Source organism: Macaca nemestrina, chromosome 10 (assembly GCF_043159975.1).
Source record: "Macaca nemestrina isolate mMacNem1 chromosome 10, mMacNem.hap1, whole genome shotgun sequence".
Classification (NCBI taxonomy): Eukaryota; Metazoa; Chordata; class Mammalia; order Primates; family Cercopithecidae; genus Macaca; species Macaca nemestrina.
The window spans coordinates 71,007,311-71,029,596 of NC_092134.1; the positions used below are offsets into that span (position 1 = coordinate 71,007,311).

The window sequence follows — 22,286 nt, forward strand, 5'->3', positions numbered from 1 at the left end:
ATACTGCATGATTCCACTTATGAGGTATCTAAAACAATCATAGTCATAGAAATAAAGAGTAAAATGGTGACTGCCAGGGGCTGGGAAAAGGAAGAAATGAGTTCATGATATTCAGTGGGTACAAAGTTTCAGTTATGCAAAATGAGTACGTCTATTGTACAATATTGTGCCTATATTTAACAATACTATATAGTACAGAAAAAAATTAAGATGGCAGAGCTCATGTTAAGTATTCTTACTACAATGACAAAAGTTGATATAGACAGTCCAACTTATGGTGTGACTTAAGATTTCCGGACTTTATAATGGTATGAAAGTGATAAGCATTCAGCAGAAACCATATTTCTAGTATCCATACAATGATTCTGTTTTTCATTTTCAGTACAGTAATCAATGCTTTATTATAAAACAGATTTTGTGTTAGCTGGTTTTGCCCAACTGTAGATTAATGTAAGTGTTCTAAGCACATTTAAGGTAGGCCAGGCTAACCTATATTGTATAGTATGTTAGGTATATTAAATGGATTTTTTACTTACAATATTTTCAAGTTCTAATGAGTTTAACAGGCTGTAACTGCATCAGTAAGTTGAGGACCATCTGTATACAGTCATGCACTGCATAATGACTTTCTTGTCAATGACAAACTACATATATGATAGTGGTCCCATACACCATAATGTAGCTAAAAAAGCCCTATTGCTTAATGATGCAGCCATTGTGACACTGTAGCATAACTCATTACTCACATGTTTATGGTGATGCTGGTGTAAACAAATCGACTGTGCTGCCGGTCTTAGAACAGTATAGCACATATAATTATTATAATACTTGATGATAATAAACAACTGTTGTCAGTTTATGTATTTACTTTTAATCGTTATTTTAGCATGTACTCCTTCTACTTTTATATATATATATATATATATATATATATATATATATATATATATATAAATAAAAAAGTTAGCTGGTCCTTCAGGAAATATAGCGTGTACTCCTTCCACTTATATAAATAAAAAAGTCAGGCAGGTCCTTCAGGAAGTATTCCAGACAAAGGCATTGGTATCATAGATGACAGCTCCATGAATATTACTGCCCATGAAGACCTTCCAATGGGACAAGATGTGGAGGCAGAAGACAGTGATACTGATCACCCTGACTGTGCAGGCCTAGGTTAATGTGTTTGTCTCTTAGTTTTCAGCAAAAAATTTTTTAATTAGAAAAAATTTAAAAACAGAAAAAAGCTTATAGAATAAGGATATGAAGAAAATATTTTTGTACAGCTGTATAATGTGTTGCTGGTGTTTTAAACTGTTATAACAAACAAGTCAAAAACATTTAAAAAAAATTTTAAGGTTTATAATGTAAAAATGTTACAGTAAGCTAAGGTTAATTTTATTATTGAAGCAAATATTTTTAAATTAACTTAATGTAGCTTAAGTGTATGGTGTTTATAAAGATTACAGTAGTGTACATTAATGCACTGGGCCAAATTTGTCCAACCCGAGGCTCGCACGTGGCCCAGGACACCTTTGAATGCAGCTGAACACAAATTCGTAAACTTTCTTAAAACATTGAGTTTTTTTTGTGATTTCTTTTTTTTTTTTTTTTTTTGCACATCAGCTATTCTTAGCGTTAGTGTATTTTATGTGTGGTCCAAGACAATAATTCTTCTTCCGATTTGGCCCAGGGAAGCCAAAAGATGGAACAACCCTGTCCTAGGCCTTCATATTCACTCTCCACTAACTCACTTACTCACCCAGAGCAATGTCCAGTCCCGCAAGCTCCATTCATGGTAAGTGTCCTAAATAGGTGTACCATTAAAAAAAATCTTTTATAGGGCATTTTTACTGTTCTTCTATATTTAGATACACAAATACTTAACATTATATTAATACTGCCTACAGTATTCAGCACGGTAACATGCTGTACAGGTTTGCATGCTTCCCTAATCCCATCCCCTTCCTTCTCTTGCTGAGGCACTTTGTCAGTGACATGTTTTAAAGAAGATAATAAAAATGGTAGCACAGCTTTACATATGCTAAATAGTTAGAAATATATAAATACCATAATAAACATATTTTATCTTAAAAAAGATTGTCTGTTTGTGGAAGTGGCATTCAGAAGAGTTATAGTTTGTGAGTTATTGTGAAGGGGTGCAAGGAGGGTTATCCAAAATCTGCCAGAAAGTTTTAACAGCATGAGTAAATGTCTTTTGTTTAATACAGAAGTTATGTATAGATACATCTTCACATATATGCACAAAGAATGGAGTACAGTCAAATAGACTAAGAATAATGTTGAGGCTAGCAAAAGCGAGTGTTCACTGACAGTCAACAATGGAAATTTTATGCATAAAAATAAGAAAAATAATTATAAAAACATTTTTAAATTATACACAGCAAAATGCATAAAAGGCACCGTTTTTATTCACTACTTTTTATTTCTGAAAAAATTCATAACTTATATGATCTTTTGTATTTATTTTTTATAGTTGTACTTTTTCTAAATAGGCGAACTTGCATTAGATTTTAATTAAAAATTTACATAAGTCTTGAAGAATTTTCTTTAGAAAAGCACAATTCATTTGCAATCATTTCTAAATTTATCAAAATGTGATTCTGATATAGGGTAGTGTATTCATTCTTGAGAAAATACTTCCTTTTTCTACTTCCCACTGGTAACTAGAACAACCAGTGAATAAGCCAGAAAAATAAATATGAGTGATAGCTCATATAAAAAGAAAAGCACATAAAGTACAGATTATTACCCTTGATATCTTGGAAGATAATATAAGCAAAACGAAGAAGGAAAAAATTCCAAAACTGACATATTTACTGATATGAAGCTGATCAAACTTTGGTACCAAATATTATATATTAACTACAGACCTGCAACCATCTAAAATTCATCTAAATACTAATGTACAAACCATCTTGAGTAGCCCAGAGTAGTAATTAAATTGTTCTGTGATGAACAGGCTAAATTTCTTGTACAAAGGAGTCAATGCTTTATAAATGAAATCAAGGTGAAATATTTCTGAATACTAAGACATCTGACTGTGTTCCTGTAAAGAAGTTATGAAGCAAATGTACCAACATATAATCTAAAAGATCTATGGCTTAATCACTATCATCTTCCTGTTTCAGAAGATGACAAGGAATTTTATGAGGGTGCCTCATACCTGGTCATCACATATGATGCTTACATATTAGTATATCAATCTGAAATTATTTTTATCATAATGTTACTATCTGGGTTCAAAGTTACTAAAGAAAATCATATAGAGATTAAAGACCTATGATTTTCAATCTCTCAAGTCCTTCAAAGATGACCTGTAACCTTCCACCAAGTCCACAGCATAGCTTTCTATATCCTCAATAATTATTTCGAACCTTTGCCAGTCTTACCTAGTCTCTAACCCATTAGGTTGAATAACCTTGCTACCTACCTTACAAAGCAGTTATAAGCCTGTCCAACTCTACTGCATCGCACCTGACTCTTACCCGATTTCCTTATATATCAGTGGAGGAAGTAATCTTCCTCAAATCCCAGGCCAATAATTTTTGCTCCTATGCTGTGGATCTAATTTCCTTCTGCTTCCTTGGAGACCTTCCCCCACACACAACTCCTAACCCCATCTAATCTGGCTTTTCCTACTCAGCATTTCAACAGAGATTAAGTCTTTTTCTCCTCTCCCCCCATATCACTTTTCAACTCTTGTATTTTCTCATCTATTCTCATTTTCTGACTTGTCCTTACAGTCAAGCTTCTCAAGTTTCTATTTCCCCAACTTTCACTTATACTCCAACGTAATACAACAGGTGTTCCTACTCTAATGGGCCCTCACAAATCACCAGTGACCACCTTAACAAATCCAATGGATTCATAATTTTATATATGTATTAATCCTTCAAAAAATTAACCCCTGTCATTCTTTTTTTGGGGGGGGGAGGTGGGGGGACCCCTCCCAATTTTTTTACAACTTTCTCTTTTGCTTAAGTGTATTACATAGAGCTGCTCTTTGATTTCTTCTTTCACTGTTTATATTCTCCTATAATTAATATTAATAATTCCAAAATCTGCATCTCAGAGTCAGTCCTCAAGTTCTTGAATCATATTTCCAATTCCTATAAGTCCATGTCAACTTGGATTTTCCAGACATCTCAACCTTGAGTCAATCATCTCTCTCTACATTTACCCATTCTCTACTATTACTTTAATAAATGACTTCATCAGTAATTTAATTTCCCAAGCCACAAACCAGAATATTAACCTATATTCCCCGCTCCATAACATCCAGTAACCAAGCACTTCCAGAATATTTCTAACAGTCTGCCCCTCTCCTCTTCATCCTCAGAAAAGTACTTTAGTTCTGTAGCTCCCCTTCCACACTATTTTTAGTGGCATAGATTAATAGCTGCTTGACTTGTACATCTTCTTTAAGTTTTGCTTGCTTCCAAGCTGTCCTCCACTCTGCTGCCAAACATTTTAAAACCACAAATATGATCATCTCACCTCTGTTTAAAATCTTAGTGTCTGCATAAGATAATACAAATGTTTAATGTTTATATAAGGTTTTTCTACAAAGTATTTTTACATTAGTTGATGGTAGAGCAACCTTTTTCTTCCCTCCCTCCTTCCCTTCCTTCCTTTGAGACAGGGTAGAGCAACCTTTTATTTATCTTCATTTATTTATTTGTTTATTTGTTTGAGATGGTCTTACTCTTGTGCAGGCTGGAGTGCAGTGTTGTGATCACAGCTCACTGTAACCTCAAACAACTGAGCTCAAGTGATTCTCCTGCCTCAGCCTTCCAAATAGCTGGAATGACAGACAGCACCACCATGCCCAGTTAATTGTAAAAAATTTTTTGTAGAGCCAGGTCTAATTTTAGGAAACCAGAGAGGCAGTAAATGGAGTTTTTTTTGTTGTTGATTTGTACATGTTTATGCTGACAATATTCAGATAAATGTTCCTGCTTAATTGCCTAATATTAAAATACATATAACCTTGTTTATTTTTTTAAATCCTACGTTGCCCAGGCTGGTTCTGAACTGCTAGCCTCAAGTGATCCTGCTGCCAGGGCCTCTCAAAGTGTGGAGATTACAGGTGTGAACCACTGTGCCCAGCCTCCTTTTTAACAGAAGGAAAAGTCAAAATTCAGAGAAGTTATATAACTTATCAAGGTCACGTAACACTACTTGGTGGGTACGCAAAGTCCTGCAGTCTAGTTTTCAGACTCTGAAGTTCAGTGTTCTTTTCATTACAACAAACTTTAAATTCCATTTATTTAACAAAGACCTAGAAATGTAACAGATGCTTGGTCAAATCATATACCACACTCCCTCTTTATGAAACAGTAAGTTCACTTTTAAAAGTGAGATAACAGAGGATATGGTAACATTATTACCAAGCTATAAATAGAGCTGGAAGGCTTATTTAGAAGATAAATTCTAACAATTTCTAATAATCCATTGTACTTATTGAGAAAATGAGTATTTTCAAAGTGGGTATCTTTAGGGTTAGAGCTTTGCCTATCAGAAACTTAGCAGAAAAAGAGTCCGAATGTTCACACGTGTGCCTATACGAGATTCATGTTTTCACATCAATTAAGATCACACACACACAAAAACACTACCGTTCTCTGAAGAAGTTTCCTAGAAATGTGGCAAACACTAAATTGTGGATGAATTTGTCATACCAATCTCAATTTGTTTTCATGATTATTTTTGTTTATATATATTCTTATCTCCTGAAATCAGACTTGAGTAGATAAATATTCTAAATTTACTATAGAAAAAGCACCACATCAAACTTCTATTTTTGACACTACTTGCTGTGAAGTCTTAGAAAAGTTACTCAGCAATAAAACCCTTCGACTGTCCATCTTAGAAATGGGAATTCATTCATTCAAAAAATACTTCAGATGAATAAAGTGGTTGGCAAAACAGTCAAGGTCCCTTTGTTCATGTAACTCAAGAGTCCAGTGGAGGAGCGAGAAAAAGTAAGCAATCAAGATACTTAGTAAAATATTGTTAAGTGCTGTGAAGGAAAAGTACAGGGAGCTATGAAAGCATATAATGAGGGCCCTATTTAGAATAAATGAAAATCTCTCTGAAAAAATAATGTTTTAGCCTCTGAATAAGAGTTACTCCAGGAAAAGTGGTAAGAAAAAGTATCTAAACTGAATGAAGATGACATGCTAAGGCCAGAAGGACTTTGGGAATTTTGAGTGTTGAAGGAACTGACTAAATGAAGGTGGAGTTTATGACAAGGTAGGGGAGAAATGGTAGATGAGACTAGAGAGTTTGACTGAGACCGAACTAAATAGTGCCTTTAATGCAATGACAAGGATTTCATCTCAAGTACGCTGAAAACCACTGAAAGATTTTTAACTGTAAAGAGATATGATTCGATTTACCACTAGGACTACCTCACCAGATTACTGGAACGATCAAATACATGTGAAATACTAAGTCAAAAACTTACATAAAGTTACATTAACATGAGTACTTCAAAAAGATCTAAATTGTATGGTGCTAAATATTCTGAAGGCATTATGATAAATAATTTGTATTATGGTCTGGATAGAATAATTTTCAATGGCTCCGGAGAAGCTGGAGGCTTCAGAGTCAATTTTAAGACACTGTTCAAATATAGTAAAGCTACTATACGAATGTAAAAGATTTTGGAGTTGGTGGGGAGAAAGAGGAGAATTTCAAAAGTTGTTTGGTGCTTTTACACTAGAAGCAAATTTAAGAAAGATATACAAGGACCAATAAATGATTAAGAAATAGTCCCAGATACAACAGAGTATAAAAGGAATATGCGGAAATTCCAACAGCAGGATGTAGGAAACCAGAGAGGTAGTAAATGCACAGTGTTTTTGTTGTTGTTGATTTATACATGTTTATGTTGACAACTTTCAGATAAATGTTCCTGCTTAATTGCCTAATATTAAAATAAATATAACCATGTTTATTTTTTGAAATCCTATCTGCCTCTGTACAGAGTAGGCATAGGCAGTCCTTTTATAAGTAAAAAAACACACAAAAATCTCAGCCTGATCCAATGTAGCACACTTAATCTCAGAAAAATATTTATAATCATCTTGTGCAGAATGGCATAAACAATTCTGGATACTGATTCATTCTTATGACTAATTCTCTTATTTAACAAAATGCCTAAATTATATTTGAGTAGTGATAGCATAAAACAACTTTCAACACTAAAGAGGTATTGGCAGCATCTAGTACTTTAAATTATTATAAATCAGATTATTTCACTGACTTTTTTTTAAGTACCACAAATTAAGACTCAGAATTTCACGGTTTCAGTAAAACTTAAACAAATAAAACTATGAAATTCGCTCAAATTCAGTTTACCATCTCTTTATAGCTTAAATTTGAAATTCCATGCATTTCTAACCTATTTTCTGCTCCACACATTAAATCCATCACTTAGTAATAAATAATTTTTATGACCTCTTTTTAGATCCAAACTAAGACAAATAAGAAACTCAAGAAGGAGGCCAAGTAAGATTGTTTTTAAACTATTCATCCAGAATACACATACATGATCATTAATATCTTAAATGTGTATGTCTCTCCATATTAAAGATATCTTGTAACCATGTGACATATAAGCGTGATAAGCATACATGAAGCAAGAAGGAAATGATAATAACGTTTGACTCTGATTACATAAATTCCCTCAGCTCTGTGTAACTTTTCTACACTGGAAGAACTGGGTTTGGTATTAACAATATAAAAGTAAAAAAACAGAAAAAACTAAGAAAAATTGGGACTTCCTCAAAACAAAAAGCTCTTACCATCAACTTTGCTTTTTAAAAGTATTTTGTATCATATGCAGGCATACTTTAAACTTAGAATAATAATAACAAGCATCTACATACATACCATCAAAACAAGCACCTAAAGAAAATAATTATAAATACTAATACATAGCCCCCCGTGGGTCCCTCTCTTGGATACCCTTACTCTGATTTAGTATTTATCATTCCATGAACATTTTTATGCTTTTCTTAAATAACTGTATTTCCACAAACAATATAAATAATTTTGAGTGTTTTAAAGCATTATTTAAAGGGTATGATGTGACTATTTTTTCATTTGAAGGATTAATGTGAGTTTAGCCTCCTTTTAGGATGCCAGGTCGTTTTCATCTGCTGAAGTTGTTGTCTTACATTTCCCAGGTACTGTAAATGTGTTTTCGGTAAATAGCACACTTATCTATGTTCTTAAGATAGTGCACTGTTTGTGCTTTTGGGGCATGAGATTAGGAATGGAAGAGAGATCCACGGGTTAAATGACACAAAGCATTCACTGTGCAAATACTATTATACCAGATACCTCTAAAAAATAAAGAGATGGGGTAGATTTCGAATGACAGAAGAAGGCGGGCTGCAAAAAAGAGGAGTGTGTCATTTATATGGAGTAATGAAATACAGACATATATTTAAGAATATTTACAAAACAACATTTCAACATAGTATAAACTAGTAAGAGAAGAGGGCCAAAACAAACTTGAGAAGTTGTTGGGGGACACAGTTCCAGATTTTAAAACTTACTATACAGTTACTATACTTACTATACAGTTACTATACTTACTATACAGTTATAATGTGGTACTGGTAAAAGGATACACATGTATGTCAATCAAACAGAGAATCTAGAAACAAACCCTCACTTTTACAGTTAATTGATTTTCAAGCAGGGTATCAAGACAGGGAAAGAATGATCTTTTTGACAAATAGTTTTGGGACAACTGGATAACCACATGCAAAAGAATGAAATTGAACTCCTCCCCTGATGATATACACAACAAATTAACTAAGCTGAATTACAGACTTAAATGTAAGAGCTAAAACTATAAAACTTGGAAAAGAAAATATAAGAGTAAATCCTCATGACCTTGAGTTAAGCCAAGCCTTCTTAGACATGATACCAAAAGCAAAAGTGACTAAGGAAAAAACAGACAAATTGAATTTCATTAAAATAAAAACTTCTATGTTTCAATGGGCATTACCAAGAAAGTAAAAAGAAAACCCACAGAATAGGAGAAAAAATTTGCAAATTAACTATTTGTTAAGGAACCTGTATCTAGAGAACTTTCACAAGGCAATAATAAAAAGACAAAATAACCAAATTTTTAAAGTGGGCAAAGAATCTGGACAAACATCCAAAAGACATACAAATGGCCAATAGGCATCATTACCTATGAGGAAAATGTAAATCGAAACTACAATGAGATGCTACTACACACCCACTAAGATGGCTATATAAAAAAAAAAAGAACATAACAAGTGCTGACAAGGAGGTGAAAAAACTGGAACCCTCATACACTGCTGGTAGCAATGTAAAATTACAGCCACTTAGAAAAACAGTCTAGCAATTTCTTAAAAAGTTAAACAGAGACCTAGCAATTCCACTTACAGGTATATACACAAGAGAAATGAAAACTTGCAATGGATGTTCATAGCAGGATTATTCAAAATAAGCAAAAATTGGAAATTCAAATGTCTATCAATTGATAAATGGATATATCAAATGTGTTATATCTATACAATGGGATATGGTCACATACAACATAACAACATTTCGGTCAATTAACAGACACATTATGTCTGGCTAGGCACAGTGGCTCATGCCTATAATCCCGACACTCTGGGAGACTAAGCTGGGAGGATTGCTTGAGGCCAGGAGTTCAAGATCAGCATGGGCAACATAGCAAGACCCTCATTTCTACAAAAAAATAAAAATAAAAAAAAAGACACAGCGGTGCTTGCCTGTAGTTCTAGCTAATTGGGAGGATGAGGCAGTGGAATTGCTTAAGCCCAGGAGGTCAAGGGTAATGTGAGCCAATATCGGGCTACTGCATTTCAGTCTGGGTGACAGAGCCAGACCCTGTCTCTAAAAACAAAAAAGATTAATATTGTATTTTTATTTTACCTTTTCTGTGTTTAGATATACATATACTTACCATTACATTAGAATTGACTACAGTATGCACTACAGTAACATGTTGTACAGTTTTGTTTTTTTGCCTAGGAGCAACAGGCAATACATCCTAGGTATGTAGTAGGTAATACCATCAAGATGTGTGTAAGTACCCTCTTAAGATGTTCACACGACGAAAAAATTGCCTAACGACACATTTCTCAGAAGTTATCCTTGTCATTAAGTGACTCATGACTGTATCACTCAGCAGTAAAAATCTATAACATATTGACATATGCTCTAACATGCATGAACCTAGAAAACATTTAAGTAAAAGATGCAAAAATCACACATACTATATGATTCCATTTGTATAAAATATCCAGAATAGGCAAATATATAAAGACAGAAAATAGATTAGTAGCTGCCTAGAGCAGAGGAGTTTGGGGGAGAAATGGGAGGTGACTACTAATGGGTATGAGGTTCCTTTTTGGGATGATGAAAATATTCGAAAATTGATTATGGTCATGCCTATACAACTCTGTGAGCATACTAAAACTCAGTGAATTGTCCACTTTAACTGGGCAAATTGTAAGGTATGTGAATAGCATCACAATAAAGCTGTTATATATACATATATATATTTTAAAAGCAAAGAATGGAAGGGCCACAAATTTGGATGAAATTAGAGATGGTTTTAAAGACTGACTTTGAACTAGGTTTTGAAATAAAGTCAGTAATTAGTAAGAAGTATTGGAAACAACAGAAATGGTGTATAAAGGCCCCCAAAGCAGGAAAAAGCAAATAATTTGTAGGAAATGGGAGACACTATCTGTATCAAAACCGAGATATATTAGTTAGAAATGAGACTGCTGAGACTAGAAGGCTAAACCAAGAGGACTCAGAAAATTCTAGAGGCTCCTGATATTACTAACAAATGAAAATGGTGTTTAACAAGTATGACAAAGCTGTCATTTCTTGATTTTAATACTTTCAAGTATTTGTCTTTCAAAAAGTTGCTTCCATAATCTGGGTATGGCTCTATCACGCATAGGCAGGCAGTACAGTTAGAATTTAAAACGCAAGCTTTAAGTTAGACTTCCTGCTTTACCGCCAAGTGTTATGACCATATAAATTTAACTATCTCAGTTTCTGTACTGGTAAAATGAGAATACTACCATGTATTTCATATATGTAATATATACGGGATAAATGTATTACATTATATAAGGAACCTATCTAGAGAACTTTTAAAATGCTCTCAACATAGTAAAAAGCTCTTAACATAGCAAATGAGCAATAAGTTTCTGAAAACCATAGCCACAACTATGTGGTACATATAACTACTTAGCTACACCTCTCCTGAGAATTAAAAAGTTCTTCAGCCTGAAATCCATTCAAATGTATGAATATAAATTTCCTTCTTTTTATCAAAGGCAAATCTCTTGACTAAACTGTTAAAATTTTGTCAAGCTGTAAAAACATACAGGTAAATAACAGAAATCAATCCAGATTACCAGGTCTTTTTTACCTGGAGCAAGGAACTTGATGCTCTTTTCGGTTAAGTAAGTTTGTCTCTAATGTTCTCAGGTTTTGATTTAACTAGCTCTAAACTCAGAATACCCTGGCCTCAGAGCCACCCTTGAACTTGTTTGTGAGATCTTTGACTTCTTTCACAAAGGAAGTCCTTTCTACTGGTATTTCTGCTAAATGATTTTCTCTTACGGTGGGGAATTACCACATTAATATTCGGGTCTTCTCAAAACTAAAAGGAGAATGGAAGGGACAGTTAGCATTCTTAGTTCTCCTTTCCTTGGAGGAAAAAAAGGCGTCATTACTCTCTTTCCTTTTGGAGAGCTATAACGAAACCATGTAGAATCTTAGTGATGAAAGTAGTAAAGGAAGTCTAGGCATAACTAAATGCAGGTTAATCCTACAGGGGTTTTGTTTTATATTATAATTGGAACTTATTTCCTCCTTTGTAAGGAGCCATTTTTGACCCTTCCCTAAAACAATTTTAATCTGTATCCAAAACTGAGGCTACCTACTAGGCTTATGCTAGATTTCTTGAATAGTGACTTTTGTATAAACTGGGTGATGAAATTTAAAGGATCTACATTCCCTGTTTAAACGATAAATGGGAGAAAGAGTCTAGGGAAGTGGTTTCAGAGGAATGAATATGAGACACAGAATGTGAATTACAGTGGTAAGTGAGGAAATTAAAATAAAAAGAACAAGTTAGACTGACATTACTCAGGGAAGAAAAAAGGAGTAATTGTCGAAAAATTCTATACAAGGACTAAAAAAAAAGAGAAATTCCCATGGTTTAACGAAATATTGTTTGAATTACATTCGAGTAGTGACAGCATAAAACCATTTTTAATACTAAGGATCTATTCTTAGTATTAGACAGTATCTAGTACTTTAAGTCTTTATAAATCAGGTACTTAAACCAGGTCTGAAATCATCAAAGATAAAATGAAGGGTAATAAGAGCATGTACTTTAAAGACTGCATAAGTGTAAAACATTTAAAATAGTGGCTTCGACAGACTAAGCATTTAATAAATGTCCGCTGGCAGTAAACTATGAGCAAGCTCATTTCTCTCAGATTCCTCATCTATAAGCCATATAAATATACAGTTTGGTCCTTATTGTGAGGTTCAAATCTCATAATGCACATAATCAACCTTTACCAATTGTTCTCTACCTTCCCTTTATTTCTCTACCAATATACCCAATAGTTTCAATTCACTTTTGTCAATAATCATGGCTTATTAATAAAGTGATTTTCAGTGAAAAAAAGAAGAATCACTCTAAACTCACATCATAAGATAGGTAAATTCAAAACTAAGATAGCAAAATTGACTGTTTTATTATCAATATATCTTCCACTATCTTAATTTAAATGTTCTTTCACTTCAAAAATTCTTTAAGAGTTATCTCTAGGGAAAAATCAGTTAGTAAACATGGAACATCATAATGCATTCATATTTGCATTTTCTGCGCTGAGTGGTTCATATGGATTTAAGTCCAAGAAGAAAGCCTTATGTATTTGTGGCTTATAGTAAACCAATACCATACTTTAAAAATATAGACTAAACTCTGAAACAAAATAGCCTACAAGATTTTACTTTATGCTTGATGGGTTATTTCTGTAAAACTATGTGAAGGGGTCATATCATCTCTAATAAGAGCTTATGATTATTGATAAACAATTAAAATTCAAAAGCTCAATAGTAAATGACCTCAGATTTTTTTGTCTGAATGTACTTGTGGATCAAAATGACATTTGCTCTGTACATTCAATTATTCACCTATCAATCTTTAAGCATGTTTTAATTTCCAGAAGCAAGGTGTTAAGATTTCCTACATGTTCCATCATATCTAAACTGAACAGTCACAAGAGACAAGTGTGGGATAAAATGGTAGAATTCTGCTACTAAATATAAAATAGACTTCCTTTAAAGAGAAAAATAGGTTCTTTTCTTTTAAAAGTGAATCTACTTTTTTAAAAAAATGAATCTTTAAAATAAGAGACAGAGGCTGGGCATAGGGGTTCACACCTGTAATCCCAGCTATTAATACTTGGGAGGCTGAAGTCAGAGGATTACTTGAGGTCAAGAGTTTCAAACCAGTCTAGGCAACATAGCAAGATCCCATCTCTACAAAAATTTTAAAAGTTAGCCGGGTGTGGTGGCACACACCTGTAGTTCCAGCTATTTCAGAGGCTGAGGCAGGGAGTTTGCTTGAGCCCAGGAGTTTGAAGCTACAATGGGCTATGACTATGCCACTACACTCCACCCTGGGTGACAAAGCGAGATTCCGTCTCTAAAAAAATTCTTTTTAAATAAAGTAAGAGGCAATGTGGTATGGTGCTTTAAGGGCACAAACTAAAGACCTAAACTACTTGGGTTCAAATCCCAGCTATAACACTATGTGAAAACCTTTTTGAGCCTATGATTCCTATTTTGTCAAATGTGAATAACACCAATTCCCAGAATTGTGGTAATATGGTGATGAGTAAATAAGTCAATATGCATTTATAACAGTACCTGGCACCTAGTGTTTTTAAATGTAATATTACAGGTCATGACCTGACAAACTAATTTTATCTTGTTACACTTATGTAGAAGCAAAACTGTTAACTGTCACAAAACCATTTTGCAAAAAGGTCATTTAATGCCTTATACGTGCTAATAGGAAAACGGTATAATTTAGAAAAAAATAAAGCCTGAACTTTACCAAGCAGATAAACGAAATCATTGACTAGCTCTGGACCTTCCTAGCCTATTAGGGTACATTAACCCTGAACTCACTAACAGAAGTCATTTAAAAACTCACGAAAAATGCTTAAATTAAGAAAAGTTGCTTTCCTAGATTTTTAAGCATCTAAGATGTGAAAAGGTCACTATCTCTGTCCTTGTTTTCACCAATTTACCAAGACTAAAAAAGTTTTTCCTTTTGGTTTCATTTCCTATAAATGATGTAGTATATACCCTACTCTGGTTGTAAACACCCAGGCACTACTAAAATTAATTTAAAAATTTCTTTAAGTATACAATAAATATTTTGAAATTCATGTTAATAGTGTTCCTTTTCATTATTAAGGGATTTGTGAATATAAGGTTATTTTCTTTTAGTTTCAAAGTTGCACAAACATAAGGGATCAAATAAAATTAAGCCTCAAAGATTTCTAAGTAAAAGTAGGAATGGACAGAAAGCTGTAAAAACTGAAATCAATGTCTCTGGCCTAAAACTTAATTGATCAGATTATTTGGCAATTGTTGAAATGAAAATGTCATAGAGATTTTAAATGACTCTACACACAAATTACTCTGTAAAGTCACCTTAAATCTACTACAGTTATTAGGGTTTATACAAAAATGGCATGCAATGTTTTGCTAAACTGCAAAAGTTAACTACACATTGCCACTTAACATAATCACACATAAAAATTACTGAAAGTGATTGGCAGATGAATAACATTTAATAAAAATGGGGGAAATGAAGCAGTGCTTTGGATGATTTGTGGTTATGTTTTATTTACTCATAATAGGCCTATTTCTTAAAAAATTTCCAGACTGGAAATTTTACAGGTAGTTCACACCTGTAATCCCAGCACTTTGGGAGGCCAACGTGGGCAGATCACTTAAGGCCAGGAGTTCGAGACCAGCCTGGGTAACATGGGGAAACCCTGTCTCTACTAAAAATACAAAACTTAGCCAGGCGTGGTAGCCTGTGCCTGTAGGCCCAGTTACTCAGGAGGCTGAGGTGGGAGGATCACTTGAACCCTGGAGGTGGTTGCAGTGAGCTGAGACCACACACCGCACTCTAGCCTGGGCAACACAGTGAGAGTGTCTCAAAAGCATTTTTTTCCAAAGAGAGAATTTTATAACCCAAATGAGCTACAAATTTTCTTTGTAACTCATTAACTACCGTACTTTAAATATGTTCCTAAAATAGTCATATGTACCTTAAGCAAATTATCTTTTTGTCTCATCAGAAGAAACTACCACATATCTGAAAATTGTTTTAAATTCATCCTAAGCTATACAATTCTAGTTCATTTATCTCTTTCCTATAGTTCCTAAACTCTAAACCTTGTTCATGGTTTTCTGATCTCTTGTTGGAATTGAAATACAGATCAACAAATATCATTTTCAGACTGCTTTACTCCTTATACAAATCAGTGCTACCTTCATGGTTTTTAAAAAGGTATTACTCTCTTGTATTAATTTTGATTTACTTCTCAATATAAAGTCTAGAACCAAATACATCATAAAGTAGGTTTCTCTTCATCTCACACTTGTGTAACTTATTTTCATCTCTAGAAAATCAGATTTTAGATAAAAATCACTTACTGCTTACAAATAAAGAGAAACTGCAGTACTTATACAGAATCAAGTAAATCTTTATACTTGCCTAGGTATGGACGTTAGTTACCCAAGTCACCATGAGACAGTCATTATCTGCAAAGTACTCAAGAGCTAATAAGTGAAATTTATTCTCTGCGATGCATTTGACTATAACTTCAGACATCTGTATTAAACTTTCAAGAATAAACTTATGGTAAGCCCACCACTTTTTCTCAATAGCCCAGTCTTTCCTAGACAGTTACATACTATATGCCACGACAATACTCCATATGGTAAATTTCAAAGAACCTGATTCAAAGATTAAAAAAAGGTATTAAAAGGAAAAACAACTTTCTAGTGAGTTCCAAAAACATAAACTAAATTAATACATATCCTGACCAGTTCTGTACTTGTAAGTTCATCATCAAATTCATACTTATCCAATTATTCTCTTTAAAACTCTGAATCAATTTTTTGTTCTATACTACTTTGTTTTTGAACAGGTTTCACTTGCTAATTTGCAAATGAACTGGCTTACAAATAAATCAAACTGGTTTCTGCAACTCCCAGTACCTTCTTTCTCTCTCAGGTTTTTTCCTTTAAGAGAAAGTTAACGTGAGGATAAACTTGCACAATCTGCTTTTATCTAAATATGTGGTCCTCAGTTTACTTTTATTTAAAATAAAAGCACTGAAGTGACTCAAATTTACGAGCCTCTTGTATTCAGTCGTGCTTTATACTTGTAATACTAGCATTTTGGGAGGCTAAGGTGAATCACTTGAAGCTAGGAGTTCAAGATCAGCATGGGCAATATAGTGAAACACAGTTTGTACCTATGGAGCTCTACACACACACGCACATATATAAAACAATTTACATTAATTTTGTCAAAAAGCAAAAATATACTCATTTGAAAATACCAAACTTTATAAAGTTAAACGCCCACAATGCACATATTGCTCCTATCATCCTGTAGTGTCAACACCAATTACTCCATATACAAAAACGTGACATTAATGAGACAATAATACTTATATTTTAACTTATAGACTTAATAGATTTCTATTTTAAGGAAATTCACTTTTTAAAATAAGGTGGTAATAGGTTGGGTGAATTAAGAATTTTTAAATGTTCTTTAACTTACAATAGTGAGCAGGGACTTATTTGTCATACCACAAGCCAAGGTAAACATGGGTGTCCTAGGAAATGTCCAATTTCCCAACAGTAATAAACATCTTACTAACATTATAATAAAAACAGTAACTTTCTTTTTTTTTTGAGATGGAGTCTCATGTTGCCCAGGTTGGAGTGCAGTGGCCGGATCTCAGCTCACTGCAACCTCTGCTTCCTAGGCTCAGGCAATCCTCCCACCTCAGCCTCCTGAGTAGCTGGGACCACAGGCGTGCCACCATGCCCAGCTAATTTTTTGTATTTTTGTAGAGACGGGGTTTTGCCGTGGTGCCCAGGCTGGTCTCGAACTTCTGAGTTCAAGTGATCCTCCCTCCTCGGCCTCCCAAAGTCCTGGGATTACAGGCGTGAGCCACCCTGCCAGGTCAAAAATAACTATTATTAAGTCACTTGAAGATTCTATTTTTTTGATACAATGAAACAAGTATATATTTACATCCTTAGGGATTTCTATCATATACACATAGTATACAGCCTACCAAAAAAGAAAAAAGAGACTAAGACTTAGATCAAGGTTAAATTATGGTCCTAAATCTGCCACCTATTAGCTTAACTGAAAATGATCCCAGTATCACAGCCTTTTGTCAAGAGTAAAGAGCAGAAGGTAACTAAAATTTAGTATCTCATAAACATGAAATTCTTAAGATATTAAAACGAATCAAGATAAAACCTTTATAATAAAATACTGTCCATTTTACAGAAGAGACTGAGGTGCAATGATTTAAATTAACTCTCCTCAAAGTCATACTGCAAGTTGAGTGGTGAAACTGTGACATAACTCAGGTCTAAATCTTACTGCTCCTTCCACTATGCCATAGTGAAACACTCTATAAATTATATACTACTGTTATGGTAACAGTGGGAAGTGAAAATATTCTTTATTACAATGAAGAGGCACATTATCCTTCCCCAAAAATAAGGAATTTTAAATTATGTTACATATTCACATATTTAAGTTATTCTAGATGCCACTGGATATGGCCGACAAGTGTGAAAATGTCCACATACATCCTTCAGTATTGTAAATATATATCCTTTGGTATTTTACAAGTTCGAATATTAGCAGTTAGTTAAGCCTCAAGTGGACTTATCAACTTTTTGCAGGCCTACGTTATCCTTCAAACAGAAGGGAAGGGCTGCACATCTAACAGAAACGCTGCCGGCTTTTATCAAGCCACCACTAAAGCACAAGACCACGTGGTCTCTCATAAGCCTAAGGTTCCCTACTCCTCTCCCTCCTTTGACAAGGAACTGGAAACTAGGGTTTCTTTCTCTTATGTGGGGCACTGACATGCCACCTGTGTAGTACAGACCGCAAACATCCTGCAGCCTGCCTCCCGGAAGACTACAAGAATCAGAATAAAAGGGAACTTGGACGCCGACAATTCTAGGAAAGGAAATGAACAGAGAAGTAAAGCCGGTGAGATCATGATAAGCCGCGGCACCGGGACCTGTCAAAACAGCGTATATGAGACTCAAACCAAACCACTATAACCTATCATTCGAGAAGGCCTGAGGTGGGAGCGGCACTACGGAAGGAAGGAGGAAGAAGAGAACCGCACGAGTCAGTGCCGCCGCCGCCGCCGCTCTCCGGACACCTTTCAGCATGCCCTGGCAAGCCACGAACCCTGACCCTCATCTAGAGTCCAACCTTTGCCCTAACATTTCAGAAGCAGCCAAAATCCTGCTACCCCGGCGGCCGCCGCCAGACCTGCCCGCACCTGTCACCAGCGAAAGACACCAGCTCGCGGCTCCCGCCCTCTTCTCCACTATCCTCGGGCAACCGCAGGCATCTCAACCCCTTTCTCTTACCAGGTGTCCCCTTTCCGGAGCGAGGTTTTGAGCAGCGTCGCGATGTCAGACCGCTGGGTGTCCAGATCCGCCGCTCCGCCTTCCGCCATCTTCTTCCACTAGCGGTAGGGGAGGTGGCAGCGACGGCGGCGGCACGCCCCAGAGCATTATGGGAATGGCGTCCCCACGGCCCCTCCCAGTCGGCCGGTCGAAACCAAAAGACACCGGGAGCGGGGGTGGTCCTCGGGACAAGAGGAGGCCCCGGGGGCGGACTAGGTGCGCGGCCATGGTCTGCTGCCCCCCATCGGTCCCCGCCCGTTCAGCATCTTGCCTTGGCCTCCTCTGGCTCGGGACAGCCAGGTTTTAGCTCTCCTCGCCGCCGAGGGCTCCGGCGCTCTCTCGCTAGAAGGATGCCACCGCCCTGTCCTCCCATCCTCGGCGTTGCCTTCCCCTCCCTCTTTCCCACTGACGCCTTGAAAACCCTTATTTGCGCATTCACTCACGCCTGGGGGTGAGGTAGGGTGGGGCGGGGGGGCGTGGGGACGGCTAAGATATGGCAGAAAATTTAGCAGCTCCGCGACTGGGCTTTTCGTTAAGAGTAGCAGAACCCAAGCTCGGTGAATACGGGCACACACAAAAAACATTCCGAAACCGAACGCTTGGTCTCCATGCCCTTCCGGGGTTCCTTCCAGCGCTCTTACTCCCATTGTAGGTGGGGACCCTTTATAGGCTCTTTGTGACGCCTCCCCAGGCACACCCAGACGACTAAGCTGCGGTGAAAAACATGTCCCAGTTCATCGGTGAACATGGAGTAGAATATGGACATTATTGAATAATGCCAGATACTAAAGGAAGAAAACGTGAGAGAAACCCTCTTCTTTATACAAGAGAGTAACATTTTCTTAGCCCCATCTTCCTGTGGTGCCGTACACCTGAAATGAAACTAGGTATGTCTTTCATTTGAAGTCAACGATTATGTTACAAAATAGAAAATCGAGTCGCTTAAAAAGCAAATGCCAAGGTCACACAGCAGGTGGAGAGGTAAGTGGAGAGGCTGGTTCAAGAGCCCACGTGCTATACAGTACAGCACACTCATTGCCTCTCCTTATGAAAGCCTGAACTAAAATGTAAACTCCTTAAGAGCTGGAACTGGGTTCATCTTTTGTTTAACCTCTGTATACCTGGTGGTTAGCATAGTACTACTGGACATGTAAAAATCACCTAAATATTTGTTTAATAAATGAATTGTGGCAAAATTACTTTAAGTATTCCCGAGCCTGATGTCCAGGGGTTTGATTTTAACATACCATTTGATGTGAAAAGTCTAAAAGATGGGCCAGAATCCCTGCATCATTTCTCTTGTTTCCCCATTTTAAACCCTAACTCATTTGGTGAGAATGCAATAAAGGAGGTGTAGTTACGCTAGTAGAAAGTGATGAATCCTTCCAAGTGAAAGTAGTGTACATTCGCATTATGATTTGTGTATATCAGTATTATGATTATGATTGCTTATTTCTGCATCATAATAATATTTTGCATTATCATGCCAAGCTTGAATTGAGAGTTTTAAAACAACTTTCAGTGACTGTTATTTCTGGCTTTTCTCCTGACAGGTTAAAAGACTGGGCCGGGCGCGGTGGCTCAAGCCTGTAATCCCAGCACTTTGGGAGGCCGAGACGGGCGGATCACGAGGTCGGGAGATCGAGACCATCCTGGCTGACACGGTGAAACCCCGTCTCTACTAAAAAATACAAAAAACTAGCCGGGCGAGGTGGCGGGCGCCTGTAGTCCCAGCTACTCGGGAGGCTGAGGCAGGAGAATGGCGTGAACCCGGGAGGTGGAGCTTGCAGTGAGCTGAGATCCGGCCACTGCACTCCAGCCTGGGTGAAAAAAAAAAAAAAAAAAAAAAAGAGAGCTTCTCTAACCACGGCTACCCTCTAAAAGTCACATTTTCCCCCTTTTTCCAGTCACTCTCTGAAAGAGAACAAAGTAATTTTCTGAAGGGAAGCTGCAGAATATGGAAAACATATATTAGAGCCACATGGACATAAATTCAAACCTCACTTCAACCTTTAGCTGCAAAGTTCTTACCCTTTAATCATAAAATTGAGTATAATAATACCTACCTTAAGGGATTTTTATGAAGATTAAATGAAACAATTTGTGTTTATTGCTTGGAATGTAATAGCCATTCAATGAACACTAGTATTGATTATTGATGACAGGGTGAATTTTACAGTATGTAAACTATACCTCAAAAAAGCTATTGAAAAGAAGTGTTAGGGGTTTTGAAGGCAAAACTGTGCTCTCCTTCATTTTATAACATAACCAAGTAGCAATAAATCATTCATACCCTAATGTCCAGTTTCCCTTAAGAGAAAATGCATTTTTGAAGTGTTGACACCTACAACCATACAGTGAAGTAAAATAATATTTTCTTCACTTGCACCATGCTCAAGGCAGTAAGTTAACTGAATATAGATGTGTACATTTAATGACCATTTGAATTATACATCAGATTTATGGAGCCATTTTGTAGACCTAACTGACTGCCATCAGAGTCAGGAAAGAGATAAAATTATAGTATTTTATTTAGCAAGCACTTACAGAGTGCCTAGCATGGTTCTAAACACTTTAAAGTACTAACTTAATTCTCACAGCAGTCACATGATGTAGGTACTATTATTATTTCAAGTCTAGAGATAAGGAATTGAGGCAAGTAAGTGGCAGAACCTAAATTGAAACCAGGCAGTCTGGCTGCAGAATCTGGAAAGTTTGGGTAAACTTCTATTTTTCTATTGACCTTTATTATTTTGTTTATAGCAATCAACATTTTAGAGATCTCAGTTGATCAATTTATGGAAATTCTGCTTATTTTACTGGTGCTTCTCTCAATTATGAAGAGAAATAAGATATTGTTCATAAATTGGTTAAAGTCCACATCCCTACTGAATAATTAAATAAATTGATGAGAAAAGCTACTTCACCTTAATCACAAATAATTGAATATAAATCAGGGATTATATCTGCTTATTTAGAATGAATGTCTTCACTGGTGCATTCCTTAACATCTGATGAATGTACAGTTTGCTGGGTGATTGTTATTGCCTTCTCAGACTCTGTGTACCTTTCTTGTCAATTTAAAACTTAACCTAGAGAGTTGAGTATGCTGAGTACTTTAGAAATTAGACTAGATATGAACAGGCTGGACCTCTTAAAGTCACAGTTGGTTGTGAAATTAGAGATTCTCTAGGAAGGATTCCTTTATCCTTTAGTAATTCCAAACCTCTCTGCTTCCTGATGTTTAAACAATTCCTTTAAGAGAGGTTCTTTTACTCAACAATTAAGAGATGGGACTTCAAATGTAAATACTCCAGGAGAGAGTCAGGCTTAAAACTGAAGTGTCAAAGAGAGCCAGTTTTCAGCTTGGGGTGAACCAGAGAAAAAAGCACTGCATTTTGTAATACAGTTTAATGGAGGAAATGTACAAA

General features: G+C 35.9%; 1 protein-coding gene and 1 long non-coding RNA gene across 15 annotated transcripts in view; both read right to left on the reverse strand.

The window, feature by feature from the left end:
- The window catches only part of LOC105474041 (ubiquitin specific peptidase 15), a 146,379-nt gene extending 127,424 nt beyond the window's left edge, over positions 1 to 18,955 (reverse strand). For all 14 annotated transcript variants that reach the window (XR_011609077.1, XR_011609078.1, XR_011609076.1 and 11 more), the window contains exon 1: positions 18,817 to 18,955. Coding sequence is in view for 10 of the 14 variants with exons in the window: in XM_011728353.3 (XP_011726655.1) it covers positions 18,817 to 18,905 (89 nt within the window). In the remaining 4 variants the exon portion in view is untranslated. The remainder of the gene's footprint in view (positions 1 to 18,816) is intronic.
- Positions 1,592 to 18,810, reverse strand: LOC139356727 (uncharacterized). Its single transcript, XR_011609081.1, has 2 exons — positions 16,961 to 18,810; positions 1,592 to 9,933 (listed from the first exon to the last, which is right to left on the reverse strand). It is a non-coding gene; the product is annotated as an uncharacterized lncRNA (long non-coding RNA).
- Positions 18,956 to 22,286: the final 3,331 nt, after the last annotated feature.